This window comes from Elephas maximus, chromosome 25 (assembly GCF_024166365.1).
Source record: "Elephas maximus indicus isolate mEleMax1 chromosome 25, mEleMax1 primary haplotype, whole genome shotgun sequence".
Taxonomy (NCBI): domain Eukaryota; kingdom Metazoa; phylum Chordata; class Mammalia; order Proboscidea; family Elephantidae; genus Elephas; species Elephas maximus.
The window spans coordinates 62,933,644-62,952,193 of record NC_064843.1 but is presented as its reverse complement, the minus strand read 5'-3'; the positions used below and the strand labels follow the sequence as shown (position 1 = coordinate 62,952,193).

Genomic DNA, 18,550 nt, shown 5'->3' with positions numbered 1-18,550 from the left:
TTTAAACACTTTACAAAATCTTTAAATCTTAAGTTATTTTATTCCTTAAAGCAAACTGAAGCAGGTGTTTTACCTACAGAAAATACATGACTACCAATACAGCAAGTTAATCTTGACTACGTAGATGGTATTTATCAAACTCCCAAATCATTCACTGTCCAAGTGAGAGACCATGGAATCACCTTAGAATTCTTTTTCTTCTCCACCCAATCAATGTTGTTGTGTGCCATCTTTTCTCCCAAGGAGCCACTGGTAGGTTCGAACTTCCAACCTTCCGGTTAGCAGCCAAGTGCTTAACCATTATGCTGCCAGGGCTCCACCCAATCAATAACTCTTGCCAATTTAACCCAAAAAGTGCTTCTTCACTTGATCTCTTCTCATCCCTATGACCATGACCATCATCTCTCACCTGAAAGACCTGAACAGCCTGCTGATAAGACTACCCCACCACTCCTGTCTCCAGTCCACCCTCTATACTGTCAGAGTCTCCGTCTTGCCTAACTGTTCCAATGGTTGCAACAGCAGGTCCAGACTAATAATCCTGGACCCGTAGTAGTCTCCTCTCCTAACACAATATCCTTCGAGCTCACCCAATCTCTCCCAAGTCCCTGGAAAATGCTCTTTCATCTCTTAATGCTTTTGCAGTTTCTCCTTTCAGAATGCCTTCTGCCTCCCTGCCAACCTCATTTGCTGAAATCTTTCCAACACTTCACACATATCTCCCAAGCAACTGGCTGCTCCTTCTTCTGTGTTCCCTCCGAATTTTCCATATTCATTTGTAGCACTTCCACAGATTTATAATTAGTCATTCTAACCCAACAACACTGTGATTCTTCAAAAGGTAAAGACTGCACCTCACTCACTCCTGAGGCACTCAATTATATTTTTGTAAATGAACATTACCTTTGTCTTTTTTGTCCAGAACTTCAACAAAAGATAAGAATGAGATCACGTTTTTACTGTTGCTAACAGTAAAAAAAAAACCCTTAAAATGTAACAGATCCCCAAATACATAAAAAGAATCATTTGTAATAGCAAAAAATTTTAAACAACTTAAAAGTCTACCATATACATGCTATACCATGGATCAACCTCAAAAACATCATGCTAAGTGAAAGAAGAAAAGTCTGGTGGTGCCGTGGTTAAGAGCTACAGCTGCTCACCAAAAGGCTGGCAGCTAGAATCCACCAGGCACTCCCTGGACACCCTATGGGGCAGTTCTACTCTGTCCTTTAGGGTCGCTATGAGTCAGAATCGACTCAACGGCAACAGGTTATGTGAACGAAACCAGTCACAAAAGACTACATGTCATACAATCTAATTTACATGAAATATCCAGAATAGACAAATCTATAGAGGCAGACAGTGGATTAATGGTTGCTTCAAGGCTGCGGGTGGAGGCAGTCTGGGGCAGATGAGAAGAGATTGCTAGAAAAACAAACCAAACCAGCTGCCGTGGAGTCATTTTCGACTTGTGGTGACCCCATGTGTCGCAGAGTAGAACTGTGACTTTTCAGAAGCAGGTAACTGGGCCTTTCTTCCAAGGTATCCGTGGGTGGGTTCGGACCGCCGACCTTTTTTTTGTAGTCAAATGCTTAACTGTTTGTACCACCAGGGACTCATAAGTGACTGCTAATGGGTATGATATTCCTTTTGAGGATGATGAAGATGTTGTAAAAAACAGACAGTAGTGACAGCCGGAAAACTCTGTAAACCTACCAAGAAATATTAAATTGTACACTTTAAATGCTGTGTAAATTTTATCTCAATAAAGCTGTTAAACACAAAGAAATAAAATAACAGGTCAACTTAATTAGGAAAAAACACACCCATCAGGCAGAGGCTGGATTAATAAACTGTGGCATGTCCACATACTAAAAAGCCAGACTCAAGTGAGAGTCAGAGAACCAGAACTGGACGGTCACAAATATACCACTAAGCCAAAACAGCAAGCTGTAGAAGGATATATACAGTGTGCCATTTAAAGAAAGTTTTAAAATATATAAAATAAAATCTTATTAGGTACTGGCCGGGGATACATACATATGCAATGAAAACAGAAAAAAAGGAAGGAAATGATGAGCACTAATTTCAAGATGGTGGGGATCTCTGAGAGAGAAGGAAAGGAATGTGACTGAGCTTCAATCTGTATCTGCAACTGGAGAAGAAGCCTATCAAAAGGGCTTTAAGAACAGAATGACAGGGAAGAAGCGATCAGACTGCGCTCTGTACAGACATGATGTGAACCAAGGACAGAATGACAGGGAAGAAGCGATCAGACTGCGCTCTGTACAAACGTGATGTGAACCAAGGACAGAATGACAGGGAAGAAGCGACCAGACTGCGCTCTGTACAAACAAGATGTGAACCAAGGACAGAATGACAGGGAAGAAGCGATCAGACTGCACTCTGTACAAACAAGATGTGAACCAAGGACAGAATGACAGGGAAGAAGCGATCAGACTGCACTCTGTACAAACAAGATGTGAACCAAGAACAGAATGACAGGGAAGAAGTGATCAGACTGCACTCTGTACAAACATGATGTGAACCAGGAACAGAATGACAGGGAAGAAGTGATCAGACTGCGCTCTGTACAAACAAGATGCGAACCAAGAACAGAATGACAGGGAAGAAGCGATCAGACTGCGCTCTGTACAGACATGATGTGAACCAAGGACAGAATGACAGGGAAGCGATCAGACTGCGCTCTGTACAAACATGATGTGAACCAAGGACAGAATGACGGGGAAGCGATCAGACTGCGCTCTGTACAAACATGATGTGAACCAAGAAAAAGGGGCTTGATCAGAAGCAGTAAGTGGAGTAAGTGGTAAGGAAAGCAGAAGAATCAATTCTTGGGGGGAGGAGGGTGTCTATGGTAGAAGATAACCTGATAACTGAACAAAAACAAATTCTATAAAGGCAGGAGGCTCTGCCTCTTCATCTTACCTCTACACACTGAAGTCTGTACTTTCCTCTCTCCTGTACCAAGCAACTAACACACTGAGAAGAATCAAAAACCCACTTTCTTTGTGCCCCATAGGAGGCCAGATAGTAAACATTTCAGACTTTTTGACCATGCGATCTGAGTTGGAATGACTGGACTCTGCCTTTATGGAACAAAAGCAGCCATAAACAATATGTATGTGTATGGATGTGGCTGTGCTCCAATAAAACTTTATTTACAAAAATAGGACGCTGAGCAGGCTGACCCTTGCCCTGATGCCTAAGGGCACAGGCACGTTGCAGCACAGGCAGGCTGCAGCTCTTCAGTGAATGTTGAGTGTAGCTGACCAAGAAGCTCTACTTCTGCTACCGAGAAAAAATTACAGTATAAGGAAGAGGGGAGGGTAGGTGGGTCCTAGTTTTCAGAAGTGAGCTCCCTATGAGGTGCATTTATTAATGCTCCCATTTTACAATTGAAGAAACTGAGGCACAGGGTTTAACTAACTTTCTCAAAGCCAGAAAGCTAGTGAATGGATGAACGGACTGCATGAGCTAAGCAGTTGTAGTTAATAAGCCAAAAGGAAATAAAATCATAAAAAATACTCTATCCAAAAGACAAAATAAATGGAATATAAAATGGTACAACCACTTTGGAAATGAGCCTGGCAGGTAATTTTTGTTTTGTTTTGTTTTGTTTTAATCTACCATACAATCCAACCATTTCACTCGCATGTATTTTCCCTAAAGAAATGAAAGCATATATTCACATGAAAACTTGTACACAAGTTTTTTTTATAATAGCCAAAAACTGCAAACAATCCACATGTCCATCAACTGGTGAATACATAAATAAAATGTGGTATATACCCCACCACATATTATTGTCCAAATAAAATGTGGTATACCCCAACACATATTACTGTCCAAATGAAATGTGGTATACCCACATCACATATTACTGTCCAAATAAAATGTGGTATATACCCCATACTACTGTCCAGATGAAATGTGGTATACCCGCATCGCATATTACTGTCCAAATGAAATGTGGTATACCCCATCACATATTACTGTCCAAATGAAATGTGGTATACCCCATCACGTATTACTGTCCAAATGAAATGTGGTATACCCCATCACGTATTACTGTCCAAATGAAATGTGGTATACCCCATCACGTATTACTGTCCAAATGAAATGTGGTATACCCCATCACGTATTACTGTCCAAATGAAATGTGGTATACCCCATCACGTATTACTGTCCAAATGAAATGTGGTATACCCCATCACGTATTACTGTCCAAATGAAATGTGGTATACCCCATCACGTATTACTGTCCAAATGAAATGTGGTATACCCCATCACGTATTACTGTCCAAATGAAACGTGGTATACCCCATCACGTATTACTGTCCAAATGAAACGTGGTATACCCCATCACGTATTACTGTCCAAATGAAATGTGGTATACCCCATCACGTATTACTGTCCAAATGAAATGTGGTATACCCCATCACGTATTACTGTCCAAATGAAATGTGGTATACCCCATCACGTATTACTGTCCAAATGAAATGTGGTATACCCCATCACGTATTACTGTCCAAATGAAATGTGGTATACCCCATCACGTATTACTGTCCAAATGAAATGTGGTATACCCCATCACGTATTACTGTCCAAATGAAATGTGGTATACCCCATCACGTATTACTGTCCAAATGAAATGTGGTATACCCCATCACGTATTACTGTCCAAATGAAATGTGGTATACCCCATCACGTATTACTGTCCAAATAAAATGTGGTATACCCCATCACGTATTACTGTCCAAATAAAATGTGGTATACCCACATCACATATTACTGTCCAAATAAAATGTGGTATACCCACATATTACTGTCCAAATAAAATGTGGTATACCCCATCACATATTACTGTCCAAATAAAAAGAAACGAACTATTGGTACATGCAACTAGATGAATTTCAAAATAATTTTGCTAAGTTGAAAGAAGCCAGGTAAAAAACGATGTATCTATATAATTCCATTTATATAAAATTCCACAAAATGAAAACTAATCTCCAGGGTCAGAAAGCAAACCAGTGGTTGGTTAAAGATGGGGGGAAATGAGTGAGGATAGAGATGAATTAAAAAGGGACATTTTGGGGGTGATGTTCATTATCTTGACTGTGATGGTGCTGTCATGGATATATACATATGCCAAAAAGTATTAAATTTGTACACTTTAAATATGTGTAGCTTATTACATGTCAATTATACTTCAATAAAGCAGCAAAAGGGAAGAAAGGAGAAAAGAAAAATAGATCGACCTGGGGGGAAAGTCATCCAGAGTTCAGAGAAGACAGAAAAAGTTCTAGAAATAATCAAAGAGCATTCCTTAGAAATAAAGACTCAAACAGTTGGCCAAGTACTAATCAAAATGATTTTCAGTTTTCAAAAAAATCTATACATACATAATGGAGCCCTGGTGGCACAACAGTTAAGTGCTTTGCTGCTAACCCAAAGGTTGGCAGTCGGAACCCACCCAACAGCTCTGCAGAAGACCTGGTGATCTGCTTCCATAAAGATTAGTCAAGAAAACTCTGTGGGGCCGTTCTACTCTGTCACGTGGGGTCGCTATGAATGGGAATCAACTCGGCAGAACCCAACAACAACACACATACGTAATCATGGAAGTTTACACTGTCAAAGATAAAGACCTTAAAAATTTCAGAAAGAAACATGGATCAACTACAAAAGAACGAAAGCAGCAGAAAAAGAGAAATTAAGAACATGGCCTCCTGGGTTTCAATAAGGGCTCTAACATTAATCAGCTGAATGACCGTGGGTATGTTACTCAACTACTCTGCCTCACTTTCCTCATTTGTAATAATAATAAAAACAACAATAAAAGGAGGAGGAGGAAAAACAGGAAGAAGACTGCTTCGTCGTGTGGCTGTTATGAGGATTTACGAGCTAATACCTGTAAAGGTCCAATGGCAGTACCTGGTACATGGCAAGCACACTACATAAGCATTGGCTAAACCACGTTAACCTTCGACTTGTCATCAACACCACTGGGTGACAGAAAGCAAAAGAGAAAGGACTTCAAAGTTTTGTGGGCAAACAATTTTCAAACTCAAACTCTGTGCCCACGTATACAAGGGTAGAATGCAGAGACTTTTAGGACTACGTTACTCAAAATATTCACCTCCTACATATTTCTTAAGAATTCAATTGAAAAGTAAAAACAAAGGAAGGATTAAGCCAAGAAATATAATGGTCCAGAATACAAGACCTTCTGTTGAAGAAGTGAATAAAAAAACTCAGAAGCTTTGCAGTAAACCTACAGAATAACCAGGTGTGACTGGAAGAGAAAAAAGCAGACTCCCCAAGGAGTCTCCAAAAAGGAAAAGGACTTGATATGATATCTAATATAATGAAGAGTTGAGGGAGGCACAAATGTGAAGGGAAAGAAAGGCAACATCAGCAAGAAGGTAAAGGCAGCGCAAGAAACAAAACGGAATTACACTATGTGACCTGAACCTGCACAGTGACCACAAGCAACAACATCATTTGATTCTCCAGCTTTTACAACAAACCTGCAAATGAAACGTTCCTGAGGCCTCTGGGAAGATGGTGGCACGAACACATCTAAGTTTCCAATCCACTCCACAAGTACATCAAGAAACACAATGAAAAATCTACTCAGCACAGAAAACCCAGTGCCATTGTGTCAATTCTGACTCACAGCGACCCTACAGGACAGAACAGAACTGCCGTATCAGGTTTCCAAGGAGCGCCTGGTGGATTTGAACTGCCGACTTTCTGGTCAGCAGCCATAGCACTTAACCACTACGCCACCGGGGTTTCTACTCAACACAAGGAACATTAAACCAGTGGGCAGAGGACAGCAGCAAGGAGCTGCAAACAGAATCAATTCAACAACAAATCTCTTGTGGTAAAAAAAAAAAAAGTACTTCTTTCATTGTCCCCACTGTTGGCACGGAAGCTGTAGCGGCTCACAGACTGAGACTCCCGCAGAGCCCACTGGGCCAGGCAACATACACCTTGTCTTTGCACAGAGAAGGGCCCTGAGTTCAGGCTCCAGTGTAAACAGGGCAGATCTCCCCAGTGCTCCATTTAGGGTGTTCCTTCCCCTCTTGGCGTGGTTAACAGAAGACTGTCACAGTCCCAGTAGGCTTACAGCTTCCCTGAGCATGGGGAAGGGCCCCAATTTCCAGCTCTGAAATAAATAATCCCCTACAGAGTGGGGAGGGAGCAGCAATAAACAATTGAGGACTACACCAGCTGGAGGACAGTTCATTCACTGTGAGCTTTCTGCTCAGTTTAGGAGCCACTAAAGAACTGAAAACTTTATGCAGAGCAGGGGAAGGAATGATAATCAAAGACTGAAGAATGGATTGACTAGTGTTTCTCTCATCTGTATGGGAGTCGCTGAAAGACAGAAAGCTTGGTTGGGACTGAAACGGAAATATCACAGGGAGAAAAAGGGAGCAGTAAGCAAAGTCTCCAAGCTCTACACACCTAAGTGTTCCTTGCAGAAAGCAGCACTGTCAAAAACATCAGATACTCAGGAAAATTGAGACAGCTAATACTTTATAAAATTCTAATGCCCTGGCTTCAACAAAAAAAATCACAAGTCACATAAACCAGAAATCATGGCCCATTCAAATGAACAATACAAAGGAAAAAAAAATCGTATTTAAGAAAGCCCAAATAACACACTGAAAGGATATAATACAGCAATATTAAACAAGTTCAAAGAACTAAAGGTAAACACAATGAATTAAAGGAAATCAGGAAAACGATGCATGAATAAAGCAAGATTTTAAATAAAGAGACAGACACTATAAAAAGAAACCAAACACAAAAATTGGAACTGAAAGAGGCGATAACTAAAATGAGAAACTTGTTGGAAGGATTTAACAACACATCTCAGCATGCAGAGGAATCGGTGAACTGAAGGATAAGGTAACTGAAATTATGGAGGTTAGAGAGCAACAACAGAGAAGGCTCACGACTGCCGAGCAGTTAATGGAATTATGGAACATGAAGTGAACCAACATACACATCACAGGAGTTCCAAAAAGAAAAGAGAGAAACGAATAAAAAGAATACTTGAATAATGGCAGAAAAATTTCCAACCCTGACAAAGGATATAAACTTCCAAATCCAAGCTCAACAAATTCCAGGTAGGATAAACCCAAAGACATCCACATTGAGACACGTTATAACCAAGCTCTTGAAAAATAAAGAGAATCCTGACAGCAGCAACGAAGAAACAAATGGTCACATACAAAGGATCCCCCTGTAAGATTCAATGTCAACTGCTCCTCAGAAAACTTGGTGGCCTGAAAGCAATGGAATGACGTATTTAAAGTGCTGAAAGAAAAGAACTATCAACCAAGAATAGTGTGTCCAGCAAAACTGTCCTTCAAGAATGACAACAAATATTAAGAAATTTCCACGTTAAAACAGTTGTGAAAGTTTACAAGCACTAGACTTGTCCTACTAGAAACGCTAAAAGCAGTCCTTCAGATAGCAAAGAATATGAAAAAGTAACTTCAACCCATGCATGGAAAAAAAGATCTCCGTTGAAGATAACCGCACAGGCAAGTAAATGAGCAAGTTTTTAAGTATTTTTTGCTTGGTAATTCAGTGGTTATGTCCTTCATGCTTTACAATAACAAAGACATAAAAAAAATACATATAAATATATGTTATTCTTTTTTATGGGGCACGGGATTTTGAGAGAAAATAGTTTTTGAAATGTAGTTGGTGAAACAATACTATAAACGGGGAGGGGGATGAGGGAGGCAGGAATGGTATAGGTACAGTGTTTGTATGTTGTTGAAGTTTATACCATTTAATGCAGGTTGTCACAAATGTAAGACATTAAATGTAATACACATGGTAGCCAAAAAGAAAACATCTAAAAAAAAATTGAGTAGGGAAAAAAAAAAAAATCTACAAACAAAAGTTGGTAGTATTTTAAGAAAATAAGGGACAAAGAAGGTATAGGACACAAAAAAAATCACAATGTGGCAAAGTAAGTCCTTCCTTAATTAGTGAATGCAAACAGACTAAATACTCCAATAAAAAGGCAGAGATGGCAGAATGAATTAAAATTAAAAAAAAAAATCTAATCATCAAACCATATCTTGCTCACGAGAGACACATCTTAGACCCAAGGACACGAGTATGTTGAAAGTGAAAGGATGGTAAAAATATTCCATATAAATAATAATTAAAAGACACCTGAGGTGACAATTTTAATATCAGACAAAATTGACTTAAAATGAAAATCTACTATAAGAGATAAAGAGGGGCACTATATGATCATAAAAAAAATCAAAACCAAATCATTTACTGTCTAGTCGGTTCCCACTTGAAGTAACCCTACAGGACAGAGCAGAGCTGCCCCATAAGGTTTCCAAGGCTGTAAATCTTTATGGAAGCAGACTGCCTCATCTTTCTCAAACAGAGCAGTTGGTGGGTTCAAACTGCCAACCTTCTGGTTAACAGCTGAGCACTTTATCCACCGTGCTATCAAGCTCCTGATAGGATGATAAAGGGGTCAGTTTATCGACAATATATAACAATTATATATGCACCTAACTTCAGAGTCCCAAAACATATAAAGCAAGCAATGATAGAACTGAAAGGAGAAATAAAACAGCTTTAAAATATTAGTTGGTTGGCATAACATATATTTATAAAGAAAATATTCTACATCCTACTTTGTTGAGTAGCATTTGGGATCTTAATAGTTTATGACTGGCCATTTAAGATACTCCACTGATCCCACCCTGTCTGGAACAAGGGAGAATGAAGAAAAGCGAAGACACAAGGAAAAGATTAGTCCAAAGGACCAATGGACCAAACTACCACAGCCTCTACCAGACTGAGTCCAGCACAACTACTATCACCAACTGCTCTGACAGGGATCACAATAGAGAGTCCCAGTCAGAAGTAGAGAAAAATGGAGAGCAAAATTCTAACTGGCAAAAAAAAAAAAAAAATTCTAGACTTACTGGTCTGACAGACTGGAGAAATCCCAAGAGTACAGCCCCCAGACACCCTTTTAACCCAATACTGAAGTCACTCTTGAGGTTCACACTTCAGCCAAAGATTAGACAGGCCCATAAACAAGACAAGACTTAATGGGCACACCAGCCCAGGGGCAAAGGACAAGAAGGCAGGAGGGGAACAAGAAAGCTGGTAACGTGGAACCCAAGGTCCAGAAGGGGAGAGGGCTGACACATCATAGGGTTGGCAATCAAGGTCACAAAACAGTACGTGTATGACCTGTTTAAAGAGAAACTAATTTGCTCTGTAAACCTTCACCTAAAGAAAAAAAAAAAAAAGCAGCAGCAAGGAAGGTGAAGTACAGTGATTATCTGGTTAGAGCCTGGGTAATTTACTTAAAAAATAAAATATTAGCTTGAAGCTTCAATAAACCACTTTCAATAAGAGACAGAACATCTAGAGAGATCAATAAAGAAGTAAAAGACCTGAATGGCACTTCAAACCAACACCATACAGAACACTCCACCCAACAACGGCACACATTCATCTCCAGTGCACATGGATCATTCTCCAGGATAGATATTAATTCACAAAGCAAGCTTCGATAAATTTAAAAAATCTGAAATTATACGAAGTATATTCTCAGGCCATTATGCAGTGAAATTAAGATATTAATAACAAAAAAGCTGGAAATACACAAATATATGGAAATTAAACAACCAGGAGTCAAGGAAGAAATCAGAAAATGCTTACAGATGAATGAAAACAAAGCATGGCATATCAAAACTTATTGGGACAGCAAAAGCAGTGCTCAGAGGGACATTTATGACAGTGAACACCTACATTAAAAAAGGAAGACCCCAAATCAAAAGCCTGGCTCTACAACTTGAGGAACTAGAAAAAGAAGAGCAAACGAAACCCAAAGCACCAGAGGAAGGAAATAACAAAGATTATGGCAAAGATAAAGGAAACAGAATAGAGAAAAATCAATGAAACCAGCTGGTTTGTTTTTAAAGATTAATAAAACCAACAAAACTTCAGCTAAATTGACAAAGGAAAAAAAAGAGAGATGATACAAATATCTAAACTCAGAAATGAAACTGGAGACTTAACAACCAGCTGTACCGAAATAAAAAGGATCATAAGTAACTGTAGGAACCCCTGGGGGCACAGCGGTTAGGTGCTGCGGCTGCTAACCAAAGGTCGGCAGTTCGAATCCGCCAGACGCTCCCTAGAAACTCTATGGGGCAGTTCCACTCTGTCCTGTAGGGTCGCTATGAGTCGGAATCGACTCGACGGCACTGGGTTTGGTTTTTTGGTTTAAGTAATTGTACACCAACAAATTACACAACCTAGATGGAATGGACAAATTCCTAGAAACACAAATTTAGCGCACTAACTCACACAGAAATAGAAGATCTCAACAAACCCGTAAGAAGTGAAGAAATTGAATCAGTCATCAAAAACCTCCCAAAACTTCTAGGCAAGATGGCTTCACTGAGGATTTCTACCAAACACTGATAGAAAAAGTGGCCCCAATCTTTCTTAAACTTTTCCAAAAAACAGAGGCAAACACTTCTATGTGAAGCAGTCACATAGGAACTCATTCTCTAAGGCTAGCATTACCTTGATAGGTCAAAAGAAAACTACATACTACACCGACCAAAAAAAAAAAAAGGCAGAGCAGCTGCTGAGGCTGCTTGTGTACAACCAAGCTTCTCACCGAATCTGGTGCCTTGGTTTCGAGGTTTAGGGTCATGGTTTCACGGGACATCCCAGTGAACTGGCCTTAAACATGTTCAGCATTTCTGTTCTCCCTACTAGTTCGTTGTGTACTGCCTGGGGTCTTAAAATCTCACAAGCAGCCATCCAAGGCACGGCGACTGGTCTCTATTTGCCTGAAGCAACAGAGGAAGAGGGAGAGTCAGGAATAGCAGAAGGATATAGAATGTGCGGCTAATTCCCTCCATGAACAACTGCCTCCTTTGTCACGAGATCAGAAGAACTGGATGGTGCCTGGCTACCATTACCGAACATTCTGATCAAGGATTCTTCGGAAGAATTCTGATCAAAACGGCGAAAATGAAGAACAGAATTTCAAATTCTCATGGAATCCCGATTTTCTGCAGTCATAGAGGCTAGATGAGCCTCCAAAACCATTGCCCTGAGAACATCTTTAAACCTCAAACCAAAAATATCCCAACATCTTCTTAACACCAAACAGGTGTACAAAAAAAAAAAAAAAAAATCTGCCTTGAGCATTATGCTCTTTTAAAAACCATCTATCTGAGATCAAACTGACAACAGCAACTTGAAAGATGAGACAGGAACTTAAGGGGGCAGTGAGTTTATGTCAGTAAGAAAGGAACTCAGAAAAGGAGGGTGAGAATGGCTGCACAACTCAAAAGAACATACTCAATGTCACTGAATTGTACAAGCAGAAACTACTGAATTGGTGTATGTTTTGTTGTATATATTCTCAACTAAAAAATAAATTAAAACAAAACAAAAAAACTACAGACCAACATCCCTTAGGACCATAACTGCAGAAGTCCTCAACAAAATGGTACCAAACCAAATCCAAAAGCGTACTGAAAGGATTATATACTACAGTCAAGTGGGATTTATCTCAGGAATGCAAGGGTAGTTCAACACTAGAAAATCAACCAATACACTGCATCAGTAGAACAACAACAAAATAATCACACGATCATCTCAATCGACACAGAGAATGCATCTGACAAACTCCAACACCCTTTCATGATAAAAACACTCAACAAGATAGGAACAGAAGGGAAATTCCTCAAGATGAAAGGGCATTTATGAAAAACCCATAGCTAACACCATGCTCTATGGAGAAAGGCTAAGATTCTCAGCTTACAACCATGAACAAGATATGGATGCCAGCTCTCACCACTGCTATTCAATATTGTACTGGAAGTTCTAGCCAGAGCAATCAGGCAAGGAAAAGAAATAAAATGTATCCAAATCAGGAAGGAGAAAATAAAACTATCCCTTTTCACAGATGACAGGACCCTGTACATAAAAGACCCCAAAGAATCCACAAGAAAGCTACTAGAGCTAATAAATGAACTCAGCAAAGTGGCAGAATACAAGGCCAACATACAAAAATTAATCAGGTTTTTATACGTCAGCAATGAGCAATGTGACCAGGAAATTAAGGAAACAATAATGAAATACCTAGGAATAAATTTAACTAGGAAGTGAAAGGCTTGTACACTGAAAACTATAAAGCATTAGTGATATAAATAAATGTAAGGACATTTCACGCTCATGGATTGGAAGACTTAATACAGTAAAACCTGTGAAAGCTGGAACCTGTGTAAGGTGGAAATCTGCCAGAGAAGAAAAATTAAAATATCTTCCACTAAAACAAGTGATAAAGAAGTGGTATGACTGCACCCGGTCAACGGCAGAAAACTTGTGAGACCTGGAAAAACAAAGCAGTCCCAATGAGTTCCAGCGCTTAAAGGTTTCACTATCATTAAGATAGGTTAAGTGCTACGGCTGCTAACCCAAGCGTCGGCAGTTCAAATCCGCCAGGCGCTCCTTGGGAACTCCATGGGGCAGTTCTACTCTGTCCTATAGGGTCACTAAGAGTCAGAATCGACTCGAAGGCACTGGGCATACTACCTCAGGAAACCCTGGTGGCATTGTGGTTAAGTGCTATGGCTGCTAACCAAAGGGTTGGCAGTTCGAATCCGCCAGGTGCTCCTTGGAAACTCCATGGGGCAGTTCTACATCCTACAGGGTTGCCATGAGTCGGAAGCGACTCTACAGCACTAGGTTTATACTACCTAAAGCAATCTATATGTTCAACACAATACTTATAAAATTCCAACAGCCTTCTTTGCAGAAATGGAAAATTCAATCCTCAATTTTATATGGAACTGTACGGGTCCTCCAAATAGCCAAAACAATCTTGAAGAAGAAGAACAAAGTAGGTAGACTCACATTTGCCAATGTCAAAACAGATTATAAAGCCACAGTAATCAAAACATTCTGATACCGGTACAGTGAAATACAGACCAATGAATAGAATCCAGAGTCCAGAGATAAATTCATCCATCTATGATCAAATGATTTTTAACAAGGGTGCCAAGTCCATTATAAAAGAAAAACCTCTTTAATACATGGTGCTGGGAAAACTGAATTTCCGTAAACAAAAGAATGAACCTGGACACACCACTCACACCATATACAAGAAAAACATACAAGAAGAGCCCAGGCAAACATGCGGGTCATGCTTTGGAATCCAGTTTTCAGCAAGAGAGAATCAGATACGACACTGAAAGTACAAGCAACAGAACAGACAAATCTGACTTTATCAACGTTAACAACTTTTATTCACCTAAGAACTTTATCAATAAAATGAAAAGACAAACCTACGTATTAGAAGAAAATTTTTGGAAACCGTATGTAGCGTGTTGTTAGTGTCATGAGGTGCTCGAGTCGATTTCGACTCACAGCAGCACCATCTGACAGGGCAGAACTGTCCCGTAGCGTTTCCTAAGCTGTAATCTTTACGGAGTCAGACCACCGCGTCTTCTCCTGTGGAGCTGCTAAGTAGACTCAAACCACTAACCTTTTGGTTAGCAGCTGAGAGCTTACCCACCACACCACCAGGGCTCCTTATGTACTGCATAAAGATTTAGTATCTAGAATATGTAAAGAACTCCTGCAACTCAACAACAAAAAGACAACCAAATTTTTAAAAAATGGGGAATAGACTTGAATACACAATTTACCAAAGAAGAAATACAAGTGGTCAACAAGCACATGAAAAGATGCTCAACATCATTAAAAAAAACAAAAACCTAAACTCGTTGCTGCTAAGACAATTCAGATTCATGGTGACCCCAGGTATTAGAGTAGGACTGCTCCGTAGGGGCTTCTTGGCTATAATCTTTATTAAAAACAGATCGCCAGGCCTTTGTTCAGCGGGGCTGCTGAGTGGGTTCGAACTGCCGATCTTTAGGTTCATAGTCAAGCACAAACTGTGCCACTCAAGGACCTTCAAAACCTGTTGTCATCATGTCGATTCCTACTCACAGCAACCCTACAGAACAGCGTTGAACAGCCCCATAAAGTTTCCAAGGCTATAACCTTTATGCAAGCAGGGTGCCACATCTTTCTCCCATGGAGCATCTAGTGGGTTTGAACCGCCAACCTTTCAGTTAGTAGCCAAGCACTTAACCACTGCACCACGAGGGATCCTTTCAACATCATTAGGGGAATGCAAATCAAAACCACAATGAGATACCACTTCACACCCACTAAGATGTCTATAATTAAAAAAAAAAAGAAAACAACAGGTGTTGGCAATGATGCCACGGTGACCCTAGGTGTTACAGGGTAGAACTGTGCTCCATAGGATTTTCTTGGATGTAATCTTTACAGAAGCAGATTGCCAGGCCTTTCTTCTGTGGTGCTGCTGGGTAGGTTTGAACCGCCAACCTTTCAGTTAGCAGCTGAGCACAAACCACATGCACCACCCAGAGACTTTGAGAATCAACTTGATAGCACCAAGTTTGGTTGTTTTGGGCTTGGCAAGGATGTGAAGAAATTGGAACCCTCATCCATTGCTAGTGGGACTGTAAAACGGCTCAGTCACTGTGGAAAACATCCGGTGGTTCCTAAAAAAATTAGGCATAGAATTACGATAGATCCAGCAATTCCACTCCTAGGTACACAACAAAAAGATTAAAAGCAGGAACAAAAACAGATACTTGTACACCATGTTCACTGCAGCACTATTCATAACATTCAAAAGGTAGATACAGCCAAAATGTTCAACAGATAAACAAAATGTGGTACATACATACAATGGAATATCACTCAGCCTTAAAGAGAAATGAAGTTCTGATACATGCTACAACGTTGACCCTGGTAAACATTATACTGACTTAAATAAGTCACAGGAAGAGAAATAGTGTACAACCCCACTATATGAAGTATCTAGAATAGGCAAGTGTATAGAGACCAAAGTTTATTAGTGGTTACCAGGAGCCAGCAGGAGAGAGGGGGAAGGCGGAGTCATTGCTTAGGAGACCCTGAGCTCCGTTAAAGGTGACACAAAACTTTGGAAATGGATAGTGGAGATGGTTGGACAATATAATGAATGTAATTACTGAATTATACATGTAAAAACGTTTTTGTTTCATACATTTACCATAATAAAAACAAAGAAACAAACAAAAAAATGCTAACCTGTTTAGCCAAAGCCCAGCTACTGTAACTACAGAAGCCCACAAAGTTAGACTACTGCTTACAAGCTGGGGGTGAAGGCTAAGGGCAGCAATGGTATAAAAGTTAATCTCTAGCCAAGAAAGTGGTAAGACAAGGGATACTTCACACAGGTGTTGGAATAAAAAACAAAGGCATATGACTTAAAGTTATAAAGTTTACTAATAAAAGAAATAATGACTTCCTGTATTAAGAGAATAAGGGGGCGTTCTGAAGAAGTGCCTTAATCCTCTCCTATTAAAACTAAAATTCAATTTAAAAAATAAATAAATAAAACCAGTAAATCAAGGACAAGCATATTAAGACATAGCGCCAAAACAGTTAAATGTGGTTTTCTCTGGGGAAAAGAAATGAGAGCAGGGAAGGTTGGAAAGAGGGCGTAGCTTATTTTTTAAAACTCACGTTCAAGCAAAATTTAATGAAGTTTGATTGAAGTTTAAAAAGCAATCAAACAAGCATGCAGTTTAGCAATCAAACAAGCATGTAGTTTTCTCCAAACAAGCTTGGAGAAAAACACAAGAAATAACGAAATGTCACCAAAACAAAGCTTTCAGTTTCTCGCCGGATAGAAGCTAAGAAAGTAAACAAAATGTTACCAATCTAAACAAAACGAGTTCACACTGGCGGACGGGCACTTCCTTCAAAATCAAGGGGTGCAGAACAAGAGCCGCGCCTGGACTTTCCTAACCCAGCAATTCCGACTGAGGACGCAAAATCGAACTCAGATGGAATGACGAGAACAATAAATACAAAACTCACACATGATCAAGTCTACAGACAACACGTTAACAACAAAAAGTGTAATGTTCGAATGCACCCAGGAACCCTGAAAATGTCAACAAACAGGCTGCCCACGAGTTGGGCGCCTAGAAAAGAGAGGACTTATCAGACTTCTATCCTGTCCCGGACGTTTCTAAGGCGCTGCTGTCGCCTTAGGATCTGACAGCAACAAATGGCCTTTCCAGCTAGATGAAAACCTTTGGGAACGGTTAGCGCAGGGCACAAAGCCCGCCGCTCGGGGTTACTTTACAAGGTTGTTACACACCGGGGCCCGCGCGTCCCGAACCAGCTAACCCGGCGGACGCGGCTCCGGCTCCGGCACCGGCAGCCTCCGAGCCTCTCCCGCCGACCCACACCGCGCGGTCCCCGGAGGAGACAAAGCCGTGGGCGGGGCCTTCCGGCCCGAGGACCGCGGGACGGGGAGCAGCGGCCCTCCCGCCAGCCCCGACCCCACTGGGTCCGCGGCCCGCCCAGCCCCCTCCTCCCGGCCCCGGGTCCGAGCGCGGGCGCCCAAGCGCGTGTCCGGCCTCGGCTGCCCGCGGGAGTGCTGGGCGGCTGGGGCCCTGGCCGCCGAGGGCCGCGAGCCAGACGCGCGGGACCCCCGACCCGGCCGGGCTGCCGCCTGGCACCCTCTCACCTTCTCCTCCACACAGTTGACGATGATGGACGGGTACTTGCGGCTAAGCCAGCGGAAGAAGGCCGGGACTCCCATAGCAGTGGCCCAGCTGGGAGCGGCGGCCGAGCCCGCGGACGAACGTAACCAAGAAACAGGCGGGAGCGGCGGCTTCGGGCACCGGCACTTCCTCCCACGTGCGCGCCGGCGACGGGAAGTGATGTCACGGCGGCGCCGCGGGGGAAGCCGGGAAGGAGCCGCGGGCCGGGCTTGTTCTCAGGGGTCTGGGCCGGCGCGTGCGGGTCCCGGTTGGCGTCCCCGAGCCCGAGGCGTCTCGGCGGCTTTCCCAGCATCTCGCTCCCCGAGTCCACGAGCTCCCCTGGGGCGGAGTCCGTGCGCTCCGCAGGTCCCTGGGGAGCACTTCTTGGACGGTTGGCTCACCTCTTCTGCAGGAGAGCGTGTCTGTCTTCGCCCGCCTTCCTTACCCTTCTCAGCCAAGAGTAGAATCAAGGCATGAAAATTCACTAGCTCTGTCTGCTTCCCGGTTTCTGCCCTTTTTTTTTTTTTTTTGTGCCACCGTGTGTGTACTCACACTATCAAAAGGAATATTTTTAAACATTTTACAATAGCGATGGCTGGTTTATGACGTCTAGCCGGCACTTACCATCCAATGCAACTTTGCTAATATCACTACTCAGCATTTATTGAGCGCTTACAGCATGCTAAAGCTTTGGCTCAGCTCTCATGTTCTGTCACTTGCACCTTCTGAGGGCACCATGATCCTCATGTAACAAAGGAGAAAGCAAAGTTGTAGACGGGTTAAGTTCATAGAGCTTGATTTTTCAGTCCAAGCAAAGATAATTTAATCTCCTGTCCTTGCAC

The 18,550-nt window shown here is 41.5% G+C and overlaps 1 protein-coding gene across 1 annotated transcript in view; it reads right to left on the bottom strand.

The window, feature by feature from the left end:
- The window catches only part of XRN2 (5'-3' exoribonuclease 2), an 88,635-nt gene extending 70,765 nt beyond the window's left edge, over positions 1-17,870 (bottom strand). Inside the window, exon 1 of the mRNA XM_049868888.1 lies at positions 17,693-17,870. Within this exon, the coding sequence (XP_049724845.1) occupies positions 17,693-17,767 (75 nt within the window). The 5' untranslated portion in view covers positions 17,768-17,870. The remainder of the gene's footprint in view (positions 1-17,692) is intronic.
- Positions 17,871-18,550: the final 680 nt, after the last annotated feature.